The sequence below is a fragment of the Dipodomys spectabilis genome, unplaced genomic scaffold (genome assembly GCF_019054845.1).
Source record: "Dipodomys spectabilis isolate Male_0828 unplaced genomic scaffold, ASM1905484v1 ptg000140l, whole genome shotgun sequence".
Taxonomy (NCBI): domain Eukaryota; kingdom Metazoa; phylum Chordata; class Mammalia; order Rodentia; family Heteromyidae; genus Dipodomys; species Dipodomys spectabilis.
In genome coordinates, this window is record NW_024870817.1 from 10,289,009 (window position 1) to 10,303,730 (window position 14,722).

The 14,722-nt window shown below is 35.6% G+C and overlaps 1 protein-coding gene across 1 annotated transcript in view; it reads left to right on the plus strand.

Annotated features, from left to right (window-relative positions):
• The window catches only part of Kiaa0825 (KIAA0825 ortholog), a 402,774-nt gene extending 388,590 nt beyond the window's left edge, over positions 1 to 14,184 (plus strand). The window contains exon 20 of the mRNA XM_042691026.1: positions 11,858 to 14,184. Coding sequence (XP_042546960.1) covers positions 11,858 to 11,975 — 118 coding nt within the window. The 3' untranslated portion in view covers positions 11,976 to 14,184. The remainder of the gene's footprint in view (positions 1 to 11,857) is intronic.
• The last annotated feature ends 538 nt before the right edge of the window (positions 14,185 to 14,722 follow it).

Here is a 14,722-nt window from a genome sequence, read left to right on the forward strand (position 1 = left end):
GACAAAGAAAAACAAAAAGCAAGAGTGTGAGGTCCTGAGTTCAAGCCTCAGTACTGGCATCAACATCCAAAAATTAAACCAAAACAAACTTACCATCATTAGATTAAGGAGATAACTACATTGAGTTAGAAAGAGGTTTATGAAGATTTATAGTTGTTTATAGAAATGAGATTTTGCCTTCCACTCATTTCTAAATTCCCCAACTGAAAAACATTATGTAAGACCTTATAACTTTCTTCTTGTAGGAACCATATTATTTACATACATCCTCTTTATGTAACAGACTGAGTAAAAGATCAGAGGAAAACAAAGAGTATAAAGTATTAAAAATAGCATATAAGAGATCTTTAAGTGATTCCAATTTAGTGAGAATAAGATTGAGCGATAAATCCATTGATTTAAGTTACATACAAAGAATAATATCTATTTCCTCTTTTTAAAAAATATCAATGTATGCTACAGAGGATAGTCTAAAAATACACACATTTCTTAAAACTTAGGTCTTAAAACAATGACCTCGTTGTTTTCATTATCTACACAACATACTAAAGGATAGGTTTTCATTTAGTAAATTTCATTAAGTAAAAATTGTTGCTATTTATAATAGATTTGCCACAACCCTTCATAATCACAAAGTATAGGGCCACCTTATATCTATCCCTTCCCTAAAGTTGGCCTTTAAGACTATGCAAGTTGAAGTCACTTTCCTAAAGAAATATATTTGAAAACAATTATGCAGTTCTATAGTTTCCAGTTCCATTATAATTTAGTAATGACTATCCAAAAATTCTGGATTCATTCTGTTATTTTCCCTTTCCAATAAACAAAGATAGCCATGAATTATTCTCTTTTTTTTATTGTGAAAATACCATATAGAGGGGTTTCAATTACATGGGCAAGAAAATGAGTACATTTCTTATCAAGCATTGTAGCCTCCTCCTTTGTTTCCATTGCTTTATGAATTAACGAAGAAATGCTTGAATTATATCAACCTCATAAACAATTCTAAATTGAAACCTGAGGAAGTGACACCAGTTCCTTTTATTACCTATTGACATTTCATCCTTAAACTGAAATACTGCACAAAATTGTAAAGTATTCTGAAGACAGATTTGGAATAACTATCCAGTCCAGCCCATATGATGAGCTCTTTCAGTCTGATAAGCTTCCTGCGGACAAGGGCCCATTCAGCACTAGCTGCTCAATAAATGTTTGCTGGATGAATAAGCAAATTAATTACATGCAAAAAACTGTCTAAATGTGGCTCATTGTGATACATTTTAAACAAGACTACAAATAATCAGATCTCTCACTACATATGCTATATGTTCTAATGTGTACAACTCTCTCATTGCAGTTTTTTCCCTGGGCTCACTACATTTATTTCTTACCACTACTATACATTAAGACAGAAATTAACACTTAGATATTTGATAGTCTATATGAGGCTTAAACATTTTGTTAACCAAAATTTGCTATCAAATTTTTTCATCGATAAAAATACTAGTCAATGGCCAAATGAAATTATATTTAATTTATCAACTCATTCTAAAAAAAGGAAATGATATGGTTAGATTTAAGTAAATTTTCAAGAAGTTGTTTTAATATGATCAATGAATTTAGCCTTAAGAAGGAATAGTGTTATAGAAAGCGAGCAAGGAGGATGACTTTTGAAGTTGTAAGAGCCATCATTCTATGACTCATGTAATTAAGAATTAAATCATATTTATATAAAGTAATACACATACTGAATGAATGCCAAGACATGGGTTTTTGGTTTTGGTTTTGGTTTTGGTTCCGGTCGTGGGGCCTGAACTCTGGGCCTGGGCGCTGTCTCAGCTCTTCAGCTCAAGGCTAGTGCTCTACCACTTGAGCCACAGCGCCACTTCCTGCTTTTTTCTTTTTTGCTTATGTGGTGTGAGGAATCGAACCCAGAGCCTCAGGCATGCAAGGCAAGCGCTCTACCACTGAGCCACCTTCCCAGCCCCGAATGCCAAGATATGGAAACAAAAGCATTTTTCTTTTATTCCTTCCTTCCTTTCTTCCTTTCCTCCTCCTGCTCCTTCTCCTGCTCCTCTTCCTTCTTCTATTTCGTCTTTTTTCTTTTTTCCCCTTTTTTCTTCTTTGTTTTTAGTTTTTGAAGATTCCCTCTCCTTTGCCTTATATCTTCACAGGAAGAAGGGCACAGAACTCAAGGGAGAAAAGGTAAAAAAAATACAGCAGTAGAACTCACTGGACGTTGATGAAAGTGAACTATACAACTTGTGGGTGAATATGGGAAGGAGGGTCTTGGAGAGAATGAGGTAGCAGAAGATTGTACAAAAGGAAATACACTCCTTACCTGACTCATCCTTCTGTATGTCACTTCTATAATAACAATAAAGTAAATTAATTTAAAAATAAAATAGAATTATTTGAGATGCCATATTCTACTGGTAATGATAGTACTAGTTGCAGGCTATTTCTATAATCTGTCTAAAAATAACATAGAGACACCTAAACTTCTGACAAATACAAACAGATATGGGTTTTGTTTTTGTTTCTGTTTTTTTTGTTTTTGTTTTTGTCGGTTGTGGGGCCTGAACTCTTGGCCTGGGCACTGTCCCATAGCTCTTCAGCTCAAGGCTAGCGCTCTACCTCTTGAGCCACAGTTCCACTTCTGGCTTTTTCTGCTTATGTGGTGCTGAGAAATTGAACCCAGGGCCTCATGCATGCAAGCCAAGCACTCTACCACTGAGCCACCTTCCTAGCCCATTTTATGGGTTCTTAAATTGTGCCTGTTACTCCACTGTTAACTGGTCTAAATGAAAATTAGTTATACCTTAATATATAAGAAGCCAGGAGCTAGTTGCTCACGCCTGTAATCATGGCTACCTAGAAGGCTGAGATCTGAAAGTCATGGTTCAAAGCCAGTCTGGGCAGGAAAGTCCATGAGATTCTTATCTCCAATTAACCACCAGAAAACTAGAAGTGGAATTGTGGCTCAAATTGGTAGAATACCAGCCTTGAGCAAAAGAGCTCAAAGACTGGTCCTGAGATCAAGCCTGAAGACTGACCCAAAGAAGTATGCAGACTATAGAGAGCTACATAATTTGAAATATATCATTTGAACTAGCCTAAGATATTTGGTCATATTTAGGAGTGACCTCTGAAGTGGAGGTTAGGACAGGTTTATATTTGCTTGCTTGTTTGTTTTGGAAAAATGATGCGCTAGAGCTTGAATTTTATTTATTTTCCAGCATCTATCTATCATCTATTATTTATTTGAGGTAGTATTAAGGCTTTTTTTTAAAATTCAGCATGTTACATCTGCTAGGAAGTTGCTCTATCACTTGAGGCATACCCAGGGAGGTTTTTTTGGGGGGGCTTTACTAAAGTTTTGGATAAGGTCTTGTGCTTTTGATTATGGCCAGCCTTTGACTGTGATCTTCCTAATTATTCTTCCCATATAGCAGGGGATACTGATATAAACTACCTGTCAGCTATTTTTTGAGGTGCGGTCTTACTAACTTTTAGCTTAGTCTGTCTTCAAACCATGACCCTCCTGATCTTTAATTCTCAAGTATCTGTGATTACAAGTACTACTATGCCTAGCCCTTTTGCTTATATTTTAGAAAAATAAAACAATAGAAAATTTCCTTGAATAATGGATAGACAAATAATATCCTTACTTTGTGGCAATTAAAAAGCATAATCAAGGGCTGGGAAGATGTCTCAGTGGTAGAGTGCTTGCCTTGCATGCATGAGGCTCTAGGTTCCATTCCTCAGCACCCCATAAGCAGAAATAGCCAAAAGTTGCTCTGTGGCTCAAGTGGTAGAGCACTAGCCTTGAGCTGAAGCACTGAGGGACAGTGTCCAGGCCCAGAGTTCAGGCCCCACAACCAACAAAAAAAATGCATAATCAAGCTAGGTACAAATGTCTCACACTTGTAGTCTTAAATAATCAGGAGACTGAGATCTGAGGATTGTGCTTCAAAGCCACTCCTAGAAGGAAATTACTTGAGACTATTTTCTTAAAATAACCACCAAAAAGCCATAGCTAGAGCTGAGGCTCAAGTGGTAGAACACTATAGCCTTGAATCCAAAAGCTCAGAAACAAGCCCTGAGTTCAAGCACCAGGACCAGCACACAGATTTAGACAGTTGAGAAGGACAGCATGGAAGTGGCTGGTGGGCCAAATATGAGGAAGAATGAGCAGATTTTGCATTGATGGAAAGGCATTTCAGGTGGCTAGAATAGCAAATGCAGAAATAGTGATATATGGGAAAACAAAAGGTAGGAAACATAAGGAAAATAATTTTCTCCCTAGAAAGGTGGTAGCCACTAAACAGAACATCTACTATGCTAGCTAGGCATGTGACTCATGCTTATAACCTTAGCTACATGAGGCAAAGTTGGGAGAATCATAGTCCAAGGCTGGACTGTGCAAAATGTGAGACCCTATCTGAAAAATAACTAAGAGTAAAACAGGCTAGGGATGTGGCCCAAGTGGCGCAGCAGTTGTAAGGTAAATATGAGGCCTTGAGTTCAAATACAGTGATACAACCAAAAGAGAAAGAAAAGAAGGGAAGGAAAGAAGGAAGGAAGGAAAGAAAGAAGGAAGGAAGGGAGGGAGGGAAAGAGGGAGGGAGGGAGGAAGAGAAAGAAAACAAAACTACGCCAAGCTAAACCATTACAAACTTTAAATTATCTAGACAAAGTAGTCATTGCTACTTTAATGCCAGCAGTGGCATGGGGTTTGAGAGGTTAATAGCTGGAGACTGTTGCACTTTTCAGGCCCTGAAATTATGAGCATTCCAACTGTGGACTAGTGGCAGAGGAGTATATATGAATGTGACCATGATTGCAGAGTCCCTTGTCCCTTCACATAGAGACAAGGTTGGGAAAGAAGACATAAAAGCATGTTGTGAAATATAGACCCCTGTGGTGTTATTGAGGGAAATGTGGGGGTCATGGTCAGTTTGAATCATTCATTTATATACATAAATACATTCATTTATATACATAAATATATATACATATATCTCTATTTAATAGAATTGGAGTGAGAGTGAAAATGACTCTCATGAAGCAGAATTTAGAGAGCTTGGGACAAAAATTTAATTTAAAGATAATTACAGATGTTGAGATAATGTTTATATACATGGGCATAGATGTGTGCATTCAGAGGGAGAAGAGAGTATGATCTAAGACTGACCCTGAGAGGCACAGAGCAGCAGGAACAGAAAAACAGAAGATCTTATTCACTGATCTGAACCTCCCTCTCATCCTGTCTGCACTGTGCTGGGCAGAAGAGGAGAGGACAAATAAATCCAATACAGCTTTACTTTTTGCTGCTCCACTACCAACTGGTAGGACAAATTGCAATAATTAATTTGGCCAGATGGTTAATGTTGTTTAGCAGTACAAGCAACTGATAAATAACTATAAAGCACTTTGTAAATACAGAGTTTTACATAAATGTTTAATAATCATATTAAATCAGGAGGCTCATTTCAAGTTATATTTTATGTGAGTATTTTATTGGTGTTTCAGAAGAAATGCCAATAATATGGTCAGATGCCATCAGTATAGACTGCTTTTGAAAACCACAGCAAAGGGAGTACAGAAAACAAAAACAACTTTGGCTATGCTGGGATGAATAAGGCAAACCAGCATGAAACCTGTCCTCATGAAAGAAAAGAGGGAAAGATGACACAGTTGTAGATACGTATAACAGAATACCGAGTGAAAGCCTTGTAATATTTACCTCCCCTGCCTACATACAAGGAAGAGACAGTGTCAGAAATAAACAATATAAAGGACACAGAGCAGGACAAAGAATATCAAAACAGGAATTCTAAGGAAACGACTCAGTACAAATAGAATATAGCACAATAACATGTTTTGTAAAGCACTTGGCATTCACAGCACATCTACTCTTTCCAACAACATATTGATAGGTGCACTGGATATTTTGCAAATGAAAAAATTGTTGCTCAGAGAGATTAAGAAACTTGTCCACTCTCATATAGCCAGTAAGCAGTAAAGTCAGCATTCACATATAAACAGCATGACTTCAGTACTACTGGGAAGACTCTAGGGAAGGTTATGTCATCCTGATGAAATGAAACTAATGCAGCCTTCTTCTTGCTGCAGAACTTGCATGAAATGGCTAAAGTTGCGATTTCTCAGACCAAAGAGACATCTCTTCTGCTGTGAGTTTACTTACACAATGCGGACACTTCCTCAAACTTTATGATTTCTTGTTACATGAGGAAACCCTCACTACAGTTAGATTTACCACATGGAATCTTAACCAATGTGCAATACATATCTGATAATAGTAAGAATAGTTATGACTCATTAAGTACTGACAATTACCCAGGCTTTATTTTGTTCTGTGTGTTTTTAGTCATTTTATCCTCATCATATCTCTGTGAAGAAGACACTATTAGGATTCCCATTTTATTGCTTAAGTATTGATGCATAGTTATCTGGCTTTCCCAAGACCACCTTTCCTCCTTCAGCAAATAATAGCATTTTAAGCAGCAAGACACTAAAATCAGAAATTTAAGTTAAAAATTAAACTAAAATCAGGAATTAGATATCTATCCTTATAATTTATTAATATGGATGTTACTATTCAATATGATTTGGAAATCCCAGAGCTAAATAGCAGGCATACTGTTGAATAACAGCTTCTCATTGTGGGGGATTGTTGCAAGAACCAGTTTCCAGCTCTGTTTCTGGATCCCAGGAGAAGCACTCTATGGACACAGTATCAGCTGAAAATGCCTACCGTATTTCCCTAAAGGAAGGCAGGACCACCTACTAACTTTCTAGGGTAGAGATTTCGACAGATTTTGTTTAAGTCTAAGTAGTAAATATTTTAGGTTTTGTGAATTATGAGAGTCTTGTTTCATCTCAATCACAACTAGTAACTCTAACATTATTGAGAGGATCAGCCATAAATTATGCACAACCCAGTGAGTGTGCTTCTATTTCAATCCAACTATTCTGACCCTATATTGTACATATGACTGCTGTTCATTGATCCTTCTTACACTAGAGCGCCACAAGACTTGACTCATTCAGAGCCTGGCCTGGTGCATCATACTTGACCACATTCTTAATCATGGCTCCTCTGATTGATAGGCTGTGAAATACAGCCATCCACAAACAGCAGCATCCTCATTCACCAGTCTATAAAACTGATCACTACAGCATTTATTCATTGATCCATGATTGTTTTTATTTAGCACATTTCAAAACCTCATTGTAGGGAATTGTTGCTCATTTTAGTGGGAAGAATATAATGTTCCTACCCAATGTTTGGCACATGAAGAGCTTGACAGTGAGTTCATAGGACATTCAGAGTCACAAGCAGATACCTTAGTCCAGCCATGAGTATGTGTATAAATCCAGAAAAAAAGATCAAGGCTGAGAACATGAAAGTCAGGCATGGAGATGCAAGTTGTGGGTTCTGAGAGTGAATATCTCAGTCCAAGTTTTGGAGTCTGTGCTGTGTTTATATAGGAAAATGACATAAAGTTTAAAATGTCTGTGACCTTAATTCCACTCACCTAAGAGCCATGTGATCGATATTTGGGATATCTGAGATATTTGGAATACTGATCAGTGGGTTTGCATTGGCTTTCCTTGCTTGTCAGAATCTAAAGAGACATCATTGTCACTGCCACCAAATGGAATCCAGGTTGAATTTCTTATACTGTCATAGGCAGGTGGGGATTTTACCAATAGTGCTAGAAATAGGCTACCGAAATCAGGAAACACAAAATTATAACCACCCTCATAATGTTTTTTAGGAAGAACTAAAATATGATGGTTATAATATTATTTTATGGGTTTTATAGGGACACACTTCTATCACTGATACTAAATGTGTTAGGTGAAAGTACAGATATTACCTTAACATATTTGCAATTATGTTTAAGAGTGGGTTAGTTTTTCTTCCAAAAGCTTTTTTAATAACACAGTTGGGGGCTGGGAAGGTGTCTCAGTGGTAGAGTGCTTGCCTTGCATGCATGAGGTCCTGAGTTTGATTCTTCAGCACCACATAAGCAGAAAAAGACGGAGGTGGCACTGTGGCTCAAGTGGTAGATCACTAGCCTTGAGCTGAAGAGCTAAAGAACAGTGCCCGGCCCAGAGTTCAAGCCCCATGACTGACCAAAAAAAAAAAAAGCATAATTGAGTTGATCTTCTATTGTGTAAACCATTAGAGAGAAACTTTTCTTGACACATGGTGTCTGTGAAATGTAACAATGCTTGTGATTAACATACATTTCCGAAAATCTAATGCTTTAATTTAATAAGAATAAAATTATACAGGTAAAGAGTGCATTATTTTTACACCTATTTTTCTATATTTCTTATCCTGTTATGAAATGATTTATTCTTAATAAGCACAAAGAAAATATGAGAAAGCTGTGGTACATAAATAACTGCATAATATCATTAATTACTAAGCTCAATTATACTGTGAAGTACCTACAATTGTATGACGCTGCAAAATCCTTATCATGTATTATATTATGTATATAATTCATTTAAATTACATTAATTATACAGATTTTAATGAAGCAGAGACTGCTTTCAATTTTCACAAGTAGAGACAATGATCAAAATATTTATATGTATATTATATGTTTTGTTCTACTGACTTTCTTAAAATAACTCATTTACTCAATATTATTGGCACCTTTACATTAGAGGGGAAAAGTAACACTTTTTTGTAAAAGTATATAATCTTAAATGGTTATTTTATTTAATATCTACATGATTCATGAACCAATTTTGGGAAAATGAAAATTTATCTTATTTTTGTAGTAAAAAACAGTACTTATAAAATTATCTTAAGGTCATTATTCTTATCAGTTTTCTAAGTCCATACTGTGAAGTTCAAATCATAAGGTATTTGGGCAAGTGACTTTTAACATTATATGCCTCGGTTTACCCATCAATAGAACTAGAATAGTGATATTTAAAGAACTATATAACAAGTATTTAAAACAATGCCTAACCCAGAGTTAGTGTTATGGAAGTATTTTTGATTATTTATTTCCTGCTTGGGAGCTCAATGTAGCAGGTTCAATAACAAAGTCCACGTTAACATATATAAAATGGGTTGGGTGCATTTCAAACTTTTTTATGGTTTCATTCACATTAATTAGTTGTGCAAGTATGTTTCATTTTGACATTTCCATAAATGCAAACAATATATCCAGATCAGACTCACCCCCTCCATCACTCTCCTGATCTTCCTTTCTCCTTCCCAAAACAGTTTCCATAAGATTCATCATTCCAGTTTCACACATACTTTATTTTGACCATATTCTTCCTCCTTCACATTGTTTGCCTGGCCCCAAGCACCCCCTTTCTAATAAAAACCTATTTTATATTCCTGTCCTCATATTTTGTGTACCTGCTACTTGCTCAAAGGGGTATTTCACACATTCATTTATAGCAGTTTAATCAAACTCAACCACGCACTTACTCTCTCCCCATCCTCACCATTCCCTTATTCTACAGCTTTCAATGAGCTTCATCTTCATTCACAGATGTAGTGTATTTCTATATTGTTCAACCTCTAACGTCTCTTTGACTCAGTAGTGGGAAGATTTGTAACATTAAAATTCCATAAATGCAGTACAATGGAATCTTGTGGGCTAATTTGTAAATTCCAAAGTGCTAATATAAGAAATTTTTTCTCACATGATGTAGATATTGAACAGTGTAACAGTGAAAATTCTCTTTATCCTTAAAGTTATTAATAAAACCTGTATGACCCATGAGTTAACTCCAACCATATGGGAAAATACAGAAGAACCAAAAAGGTCAGAAGTAACAGATTCAGATCCAGAAAAGTTTGGATGTAGGAAGAGAGGAGAATCCAGGCAGGGATTAAAAAAGAAAGGTAAATTAATGCCTTGCTATCTCTTACCAATTCCTTCTTCTCTTTTGGATACCATTGCTCAGGTCTGGCCCATGTTAATGAAGCTAGCACTCCAACAAGGAAATCTGTGTAGGAACAGGCATTATAGGAAGAGGTTTCTGCTTTCTTTTCACAGCTCAGGTGAAACCAGGAACCCCACCTAAGCTCAGCATGCTTTCCTTCATGTAAGACAGGCTATTTTTTATCCAGGGGTTCTGGCTCCAATAAAATACGGGCTTCTGGAGGACACTCATGGAGTACTTGCTAATGACTTTGTAACAGAGCCTTTTAAGATATATGTCCGCATTGGAATTAAAATCCCTGTTCATATCACAGTGAATGATATGAGAGCTAGTAGAAGATAAATGAGGAAAATGGAAAGGACATATCTTCAAAAGATTCCTTGTTGGAATTTCTGTGGTCTGTAAACCTTGAAATCCTAGGGAGAGAGAGAAAAGATAGAGAGGCAGAGTTAAGTATATATCTAGATTCTAACATCCTGTTTCCTTTCTCCTCATTGATCAGAATTAGACCTTTAATTCTTTTTTTAAAATTTTTTTATTTTTTAAAAAAAAATTGTGAAAATACCATACAGAGGGGTTACAATTACATGGGCATGATAATGAGTACATTTCTTTTTTTGGGGGGGGGGGGCCCGGTCATGGGGCCTGAACTCTGGGCTTGGGCGCTGTCCCTCAGCTCTTCAGCTCAAGGCTAGCGCTCTACCACTTGAGCCACAGCGCCACTTCTGGCTTTTTTTCTTTTTTGCTTATGTGGTGCTGAGGAATCAAACCCAGGGCCTCATGCATGCAAGGCAAGCGCTCTACCACTGAGCTACCTTTCCAGCCCATCAAGCATTTTTGCCTCCTCCTTTGTTTTCCCTTCCCATCTCCCCCTCTCTCCCCACGCCCCCCCCCCCACCAGCCAAAGTGGTAAAGTTTGTCTTTTTTTAAAAAAGTAAATGTTTCACTTAGGATCATCTTGTATGGTCATATTGCTATTGACCTGTTCATCTGCTAGGACTATCTTAGACATATGTAAACAAGAGGTTCTTCTTGTTGTTGTTTTTAAGGTACTATGTGATTTATTTTTTCTTTTGTGATTTTTTTTCCTATTATTCCCTGTTGTCACTGTATTTGATTTTGGTACCCTGGGTATTATATATATGTTTACATGAATTAGGGAGAGGAAGGGAAACAGCAAAATGGTGAGACAAAGGACAAAGGGCAAACCAATGCAACTGCAATACAAAACAATATGTTGAAAATGAACTGAATAACTTGGGGGAGGGATGGGGGGAGGGAAAACGGGAGAAAAGTGAGGGAGGGGGTAACAAGTTTGACAAGGAATGTAGTCACTACCTTCCATATGTAACTGTAACCCCTTTGTACATCACCTTGTCAATAATATTAGATTTTTTAAAAAGTAAATGTTTATGGAATCTTGCTAATCATTGGCAACTTGGATGGGGTGATTTAAGTTTACTGCACCAAAACTGATCACATTACTAGGAACAGATCAATCTACCTTTAAAATATATTCCATTTAGCTTGATGGTTTTCATGTTGCCAAGGTCTTTCTAGCAAAACCCTCCCTGAAACTTAGAGCCACTGATATGTTGTTCAGTGAGAGAAAAATACCAAATATACTTTTTAAATCTAGGAAATACAGAAATCTCATTTGACACAATTCTTTAAAGCTTCATCTGAAAGTGGACTCTAGAGTTGGATTCTATTTTCTTTGCCCATTCTGCTGGCCTAACTTTCAGTTGTTCCAGTGAATTGTGTTGCCCAGAAGACTGTCCATAAAGAGTAAATAAGGAAAACAGATGCCTTAATAAACTCGTGACTGTATATTCAAGCTTTCAATAACTGACTAGTGGTTGGAAGTTATAGAAGTACTTAGATGTGATTTTTCTTTCAGGTGGGAAATGAACAAGGAAGAAATGCTAGAAGAGGAAGAAAAGGCAATGCTGGAGCATTTAAAACAAATTTGCATCCTACAGACCTCTTCGGTCTCAGATAACACAGAGGAACAGTAACCTGCAGGAAACAGAAGCAACCTTATTTTGGGAAACAATTCCATATAATAGAGTAGGATTTTTTTTTTTTTAACAATAGTCAGGATGCACCTTAGATGTGCTGCGAAGCATGAAACCAATGATGGAACAATCCCTGTACTGAAAAAGAATACAGCACATAAACAATAAGGTGCTTCATACTTAGATTTTAAAAATAATTTAAAATGTTTTCTTTCTTCAGTCTTTTTCTTTATTTGATAAAACTGCTGCCATCTCGTGTTCCCTTAGAATTATTTTTTTCCTTCCTTTCAGTCTCGAAGTATCTATGACAACAGGCAAAATGTTTGGAAATCATTTCCCTATGGATTTCTTAATACAACATTTGGATGTTACATTGAATGGAGTCATCTGAAAGTTTCCATTTAATCTTGTTGCTTAGCCCAGGTCTAGGCCTTAATTGCTTTTACTACCCGCTATTGGACTAGCCTCCCTTCCCACATAACGTCTTCTTCATTCAATTTACCTTAATCACAGCCACAAAAAACATTATTCTTGAGCTAGTAGTTTTAGTCACATCACTGTTTATGGTAGTGTTCAGGCCTCCTCCTAAGTCTGATTCAGACTTCTACTCACAATGTTTACAGGCTCCTATCTGAGATGGCTCCCATTCAGGAAAATGCCTGCCATCCTTTAGTCTCAAGTCACATGCTTGCTATGTTTTCCAACCAGAAATCTTTATCTGAAAATTATACTTAAAAGTCATCCCAACATTCTCCACCCAGCAGTTCATAATTTTGGTTACTTATATCCATTGTATTAATACACACACACAAATAAAAAGGTAGAATGTATTTAAATACTCTCTACCAAGAACAATTATAGGTTTTTTAAATTATCCTTTGTATCAGTGTCTGATATTATAAAGACCTGGAAGGCCTTAGATATAATATAAAGTCTCTCTTTATACATCACCATATGCCACTGCAGTGTTATTTATCAAACAGGCAGTTAATAAACACATTGATTAAATGACTGCATTGAGAGAAGACTGCAAAAATGTAACCTTCAGTACATCTAAGAGAAGCCATATATTGGACTATTTTAGACCATATGACATCAAACATCATGCTTTCTGATGTTCTCAGATATATAATAAACTGTCCATGCTCCCACATTCTGTGATTTTTATAAAATATGTGTAGGCTACATAGTTTCCAAAGTAAAGTACTCATGCATTTTCAAAGAAATAAAAGTTTGGAGTGCAGAGGAGGCCACCTAGAGAAATGTCTTGCATTTTTACTTGAAATAAAACTCATAAATGGCCATGTAGCCAGATGCCTGCTAAATAACACATTTTATTTTTAAGAAATGTACTTTACTTGGCCAGTATAATCACGAACCAAGTGTTTTAAGATATGGCTGAAACACTTTCTAAAAACTCTATCAAGGCCATTTGAAAAATTATAAGACAATTTTATGAAAATTGGACATTTCATCTAATCTAATCTATAAGCAGCTAGCCTGACAATGGACAGAAATAAAACGAGTTGACTATTCCTTTGGCCAATTAGTATTCTATAACTGAATATGCATCATTATACTAGACTAGGCATTAAAATGAAAAGTCAAGATAAAAATAAATTAATCTAATAAATGAAACAAAACAATCTTGTAAAGTTACAAACTTTCCCATTTGGATTGTCTTCTAATGTATTTAAAGGTCATCCATTAAAGCTATTTTTTATTGAATCTATATATTTCTATACTAATCCTAGGAATTGAGTCAGTTCCTTAAGAAAAGTAAACTTCCATGGCATCATTTTGAAAGGAAAGAAATATAGAGCAATCAAAGTTGAATTCTCTTCTGTACTTGTTCAGAAACATTACAATAGCCATAATACAAAAAAAAACCAAGAATAATAATAACCAAGAAAAATAACCAAGAGAAGTCATTGAATGAATAAATTATTTTGACTTCATACTTAATATGATTTTTAAAGTATGATGAATAGTATTGCCAAACAGTTGTTGTTTCTCATATTTAGTTTGCACTTATATAAATAAATAAAAGTAACAAAGTTTCTAAGTCTTCAAATGCTTAGTACAAAATTTCTTCTTCTGTATTACAGGTAACTGTATTTTATGTAATTATAAAGAGATATTTATTTTATTATTGGTTTATCAGTTACTATGTAGAAATATAAATTTTAATAGAATAAAAATATGTCTATTTCAGATGTTTTGTATTGTATTATCTCCATGATTCTTTAGAACAGACTATTGAAAGAGGTGACATTGAACAAGAAGTATTGTATTTATAATCTGCTTTGTTACAGCATTTTGTTATGATATTCACTAGACACTATGTTGGAAATTATCTTTACAACTTTGGAGGGGAGAAGTGAAGGTGGGAGAGGGAAGGGATAGTAAGAAAAAAAGGAGGGGGGTAACAATATTCAACAAGAAATGTACACATTACCTTACTCATGTAACCATAACCACTCTGTATAGCATCTTTACAATAAAATAAAGTTAATAAACTGCTTTGTTAAATGTCAACTCTTTTGTACAACTAAAGATAGTAATAAAATAATTAAAAATAAAAACAAAAAAAGATTCTTGTAGAACAAACCAAAGCCACAAAAACTCACTTGTTTTTATCCTTAATATGTGCACACATATTGTCTTATCATCCAGTTCTCATATTGCTGAGTCACAAGGAAGTTCAGAAATTTTGTAAGTATCTTTCCCAGCTAAGAAGAGTTTCA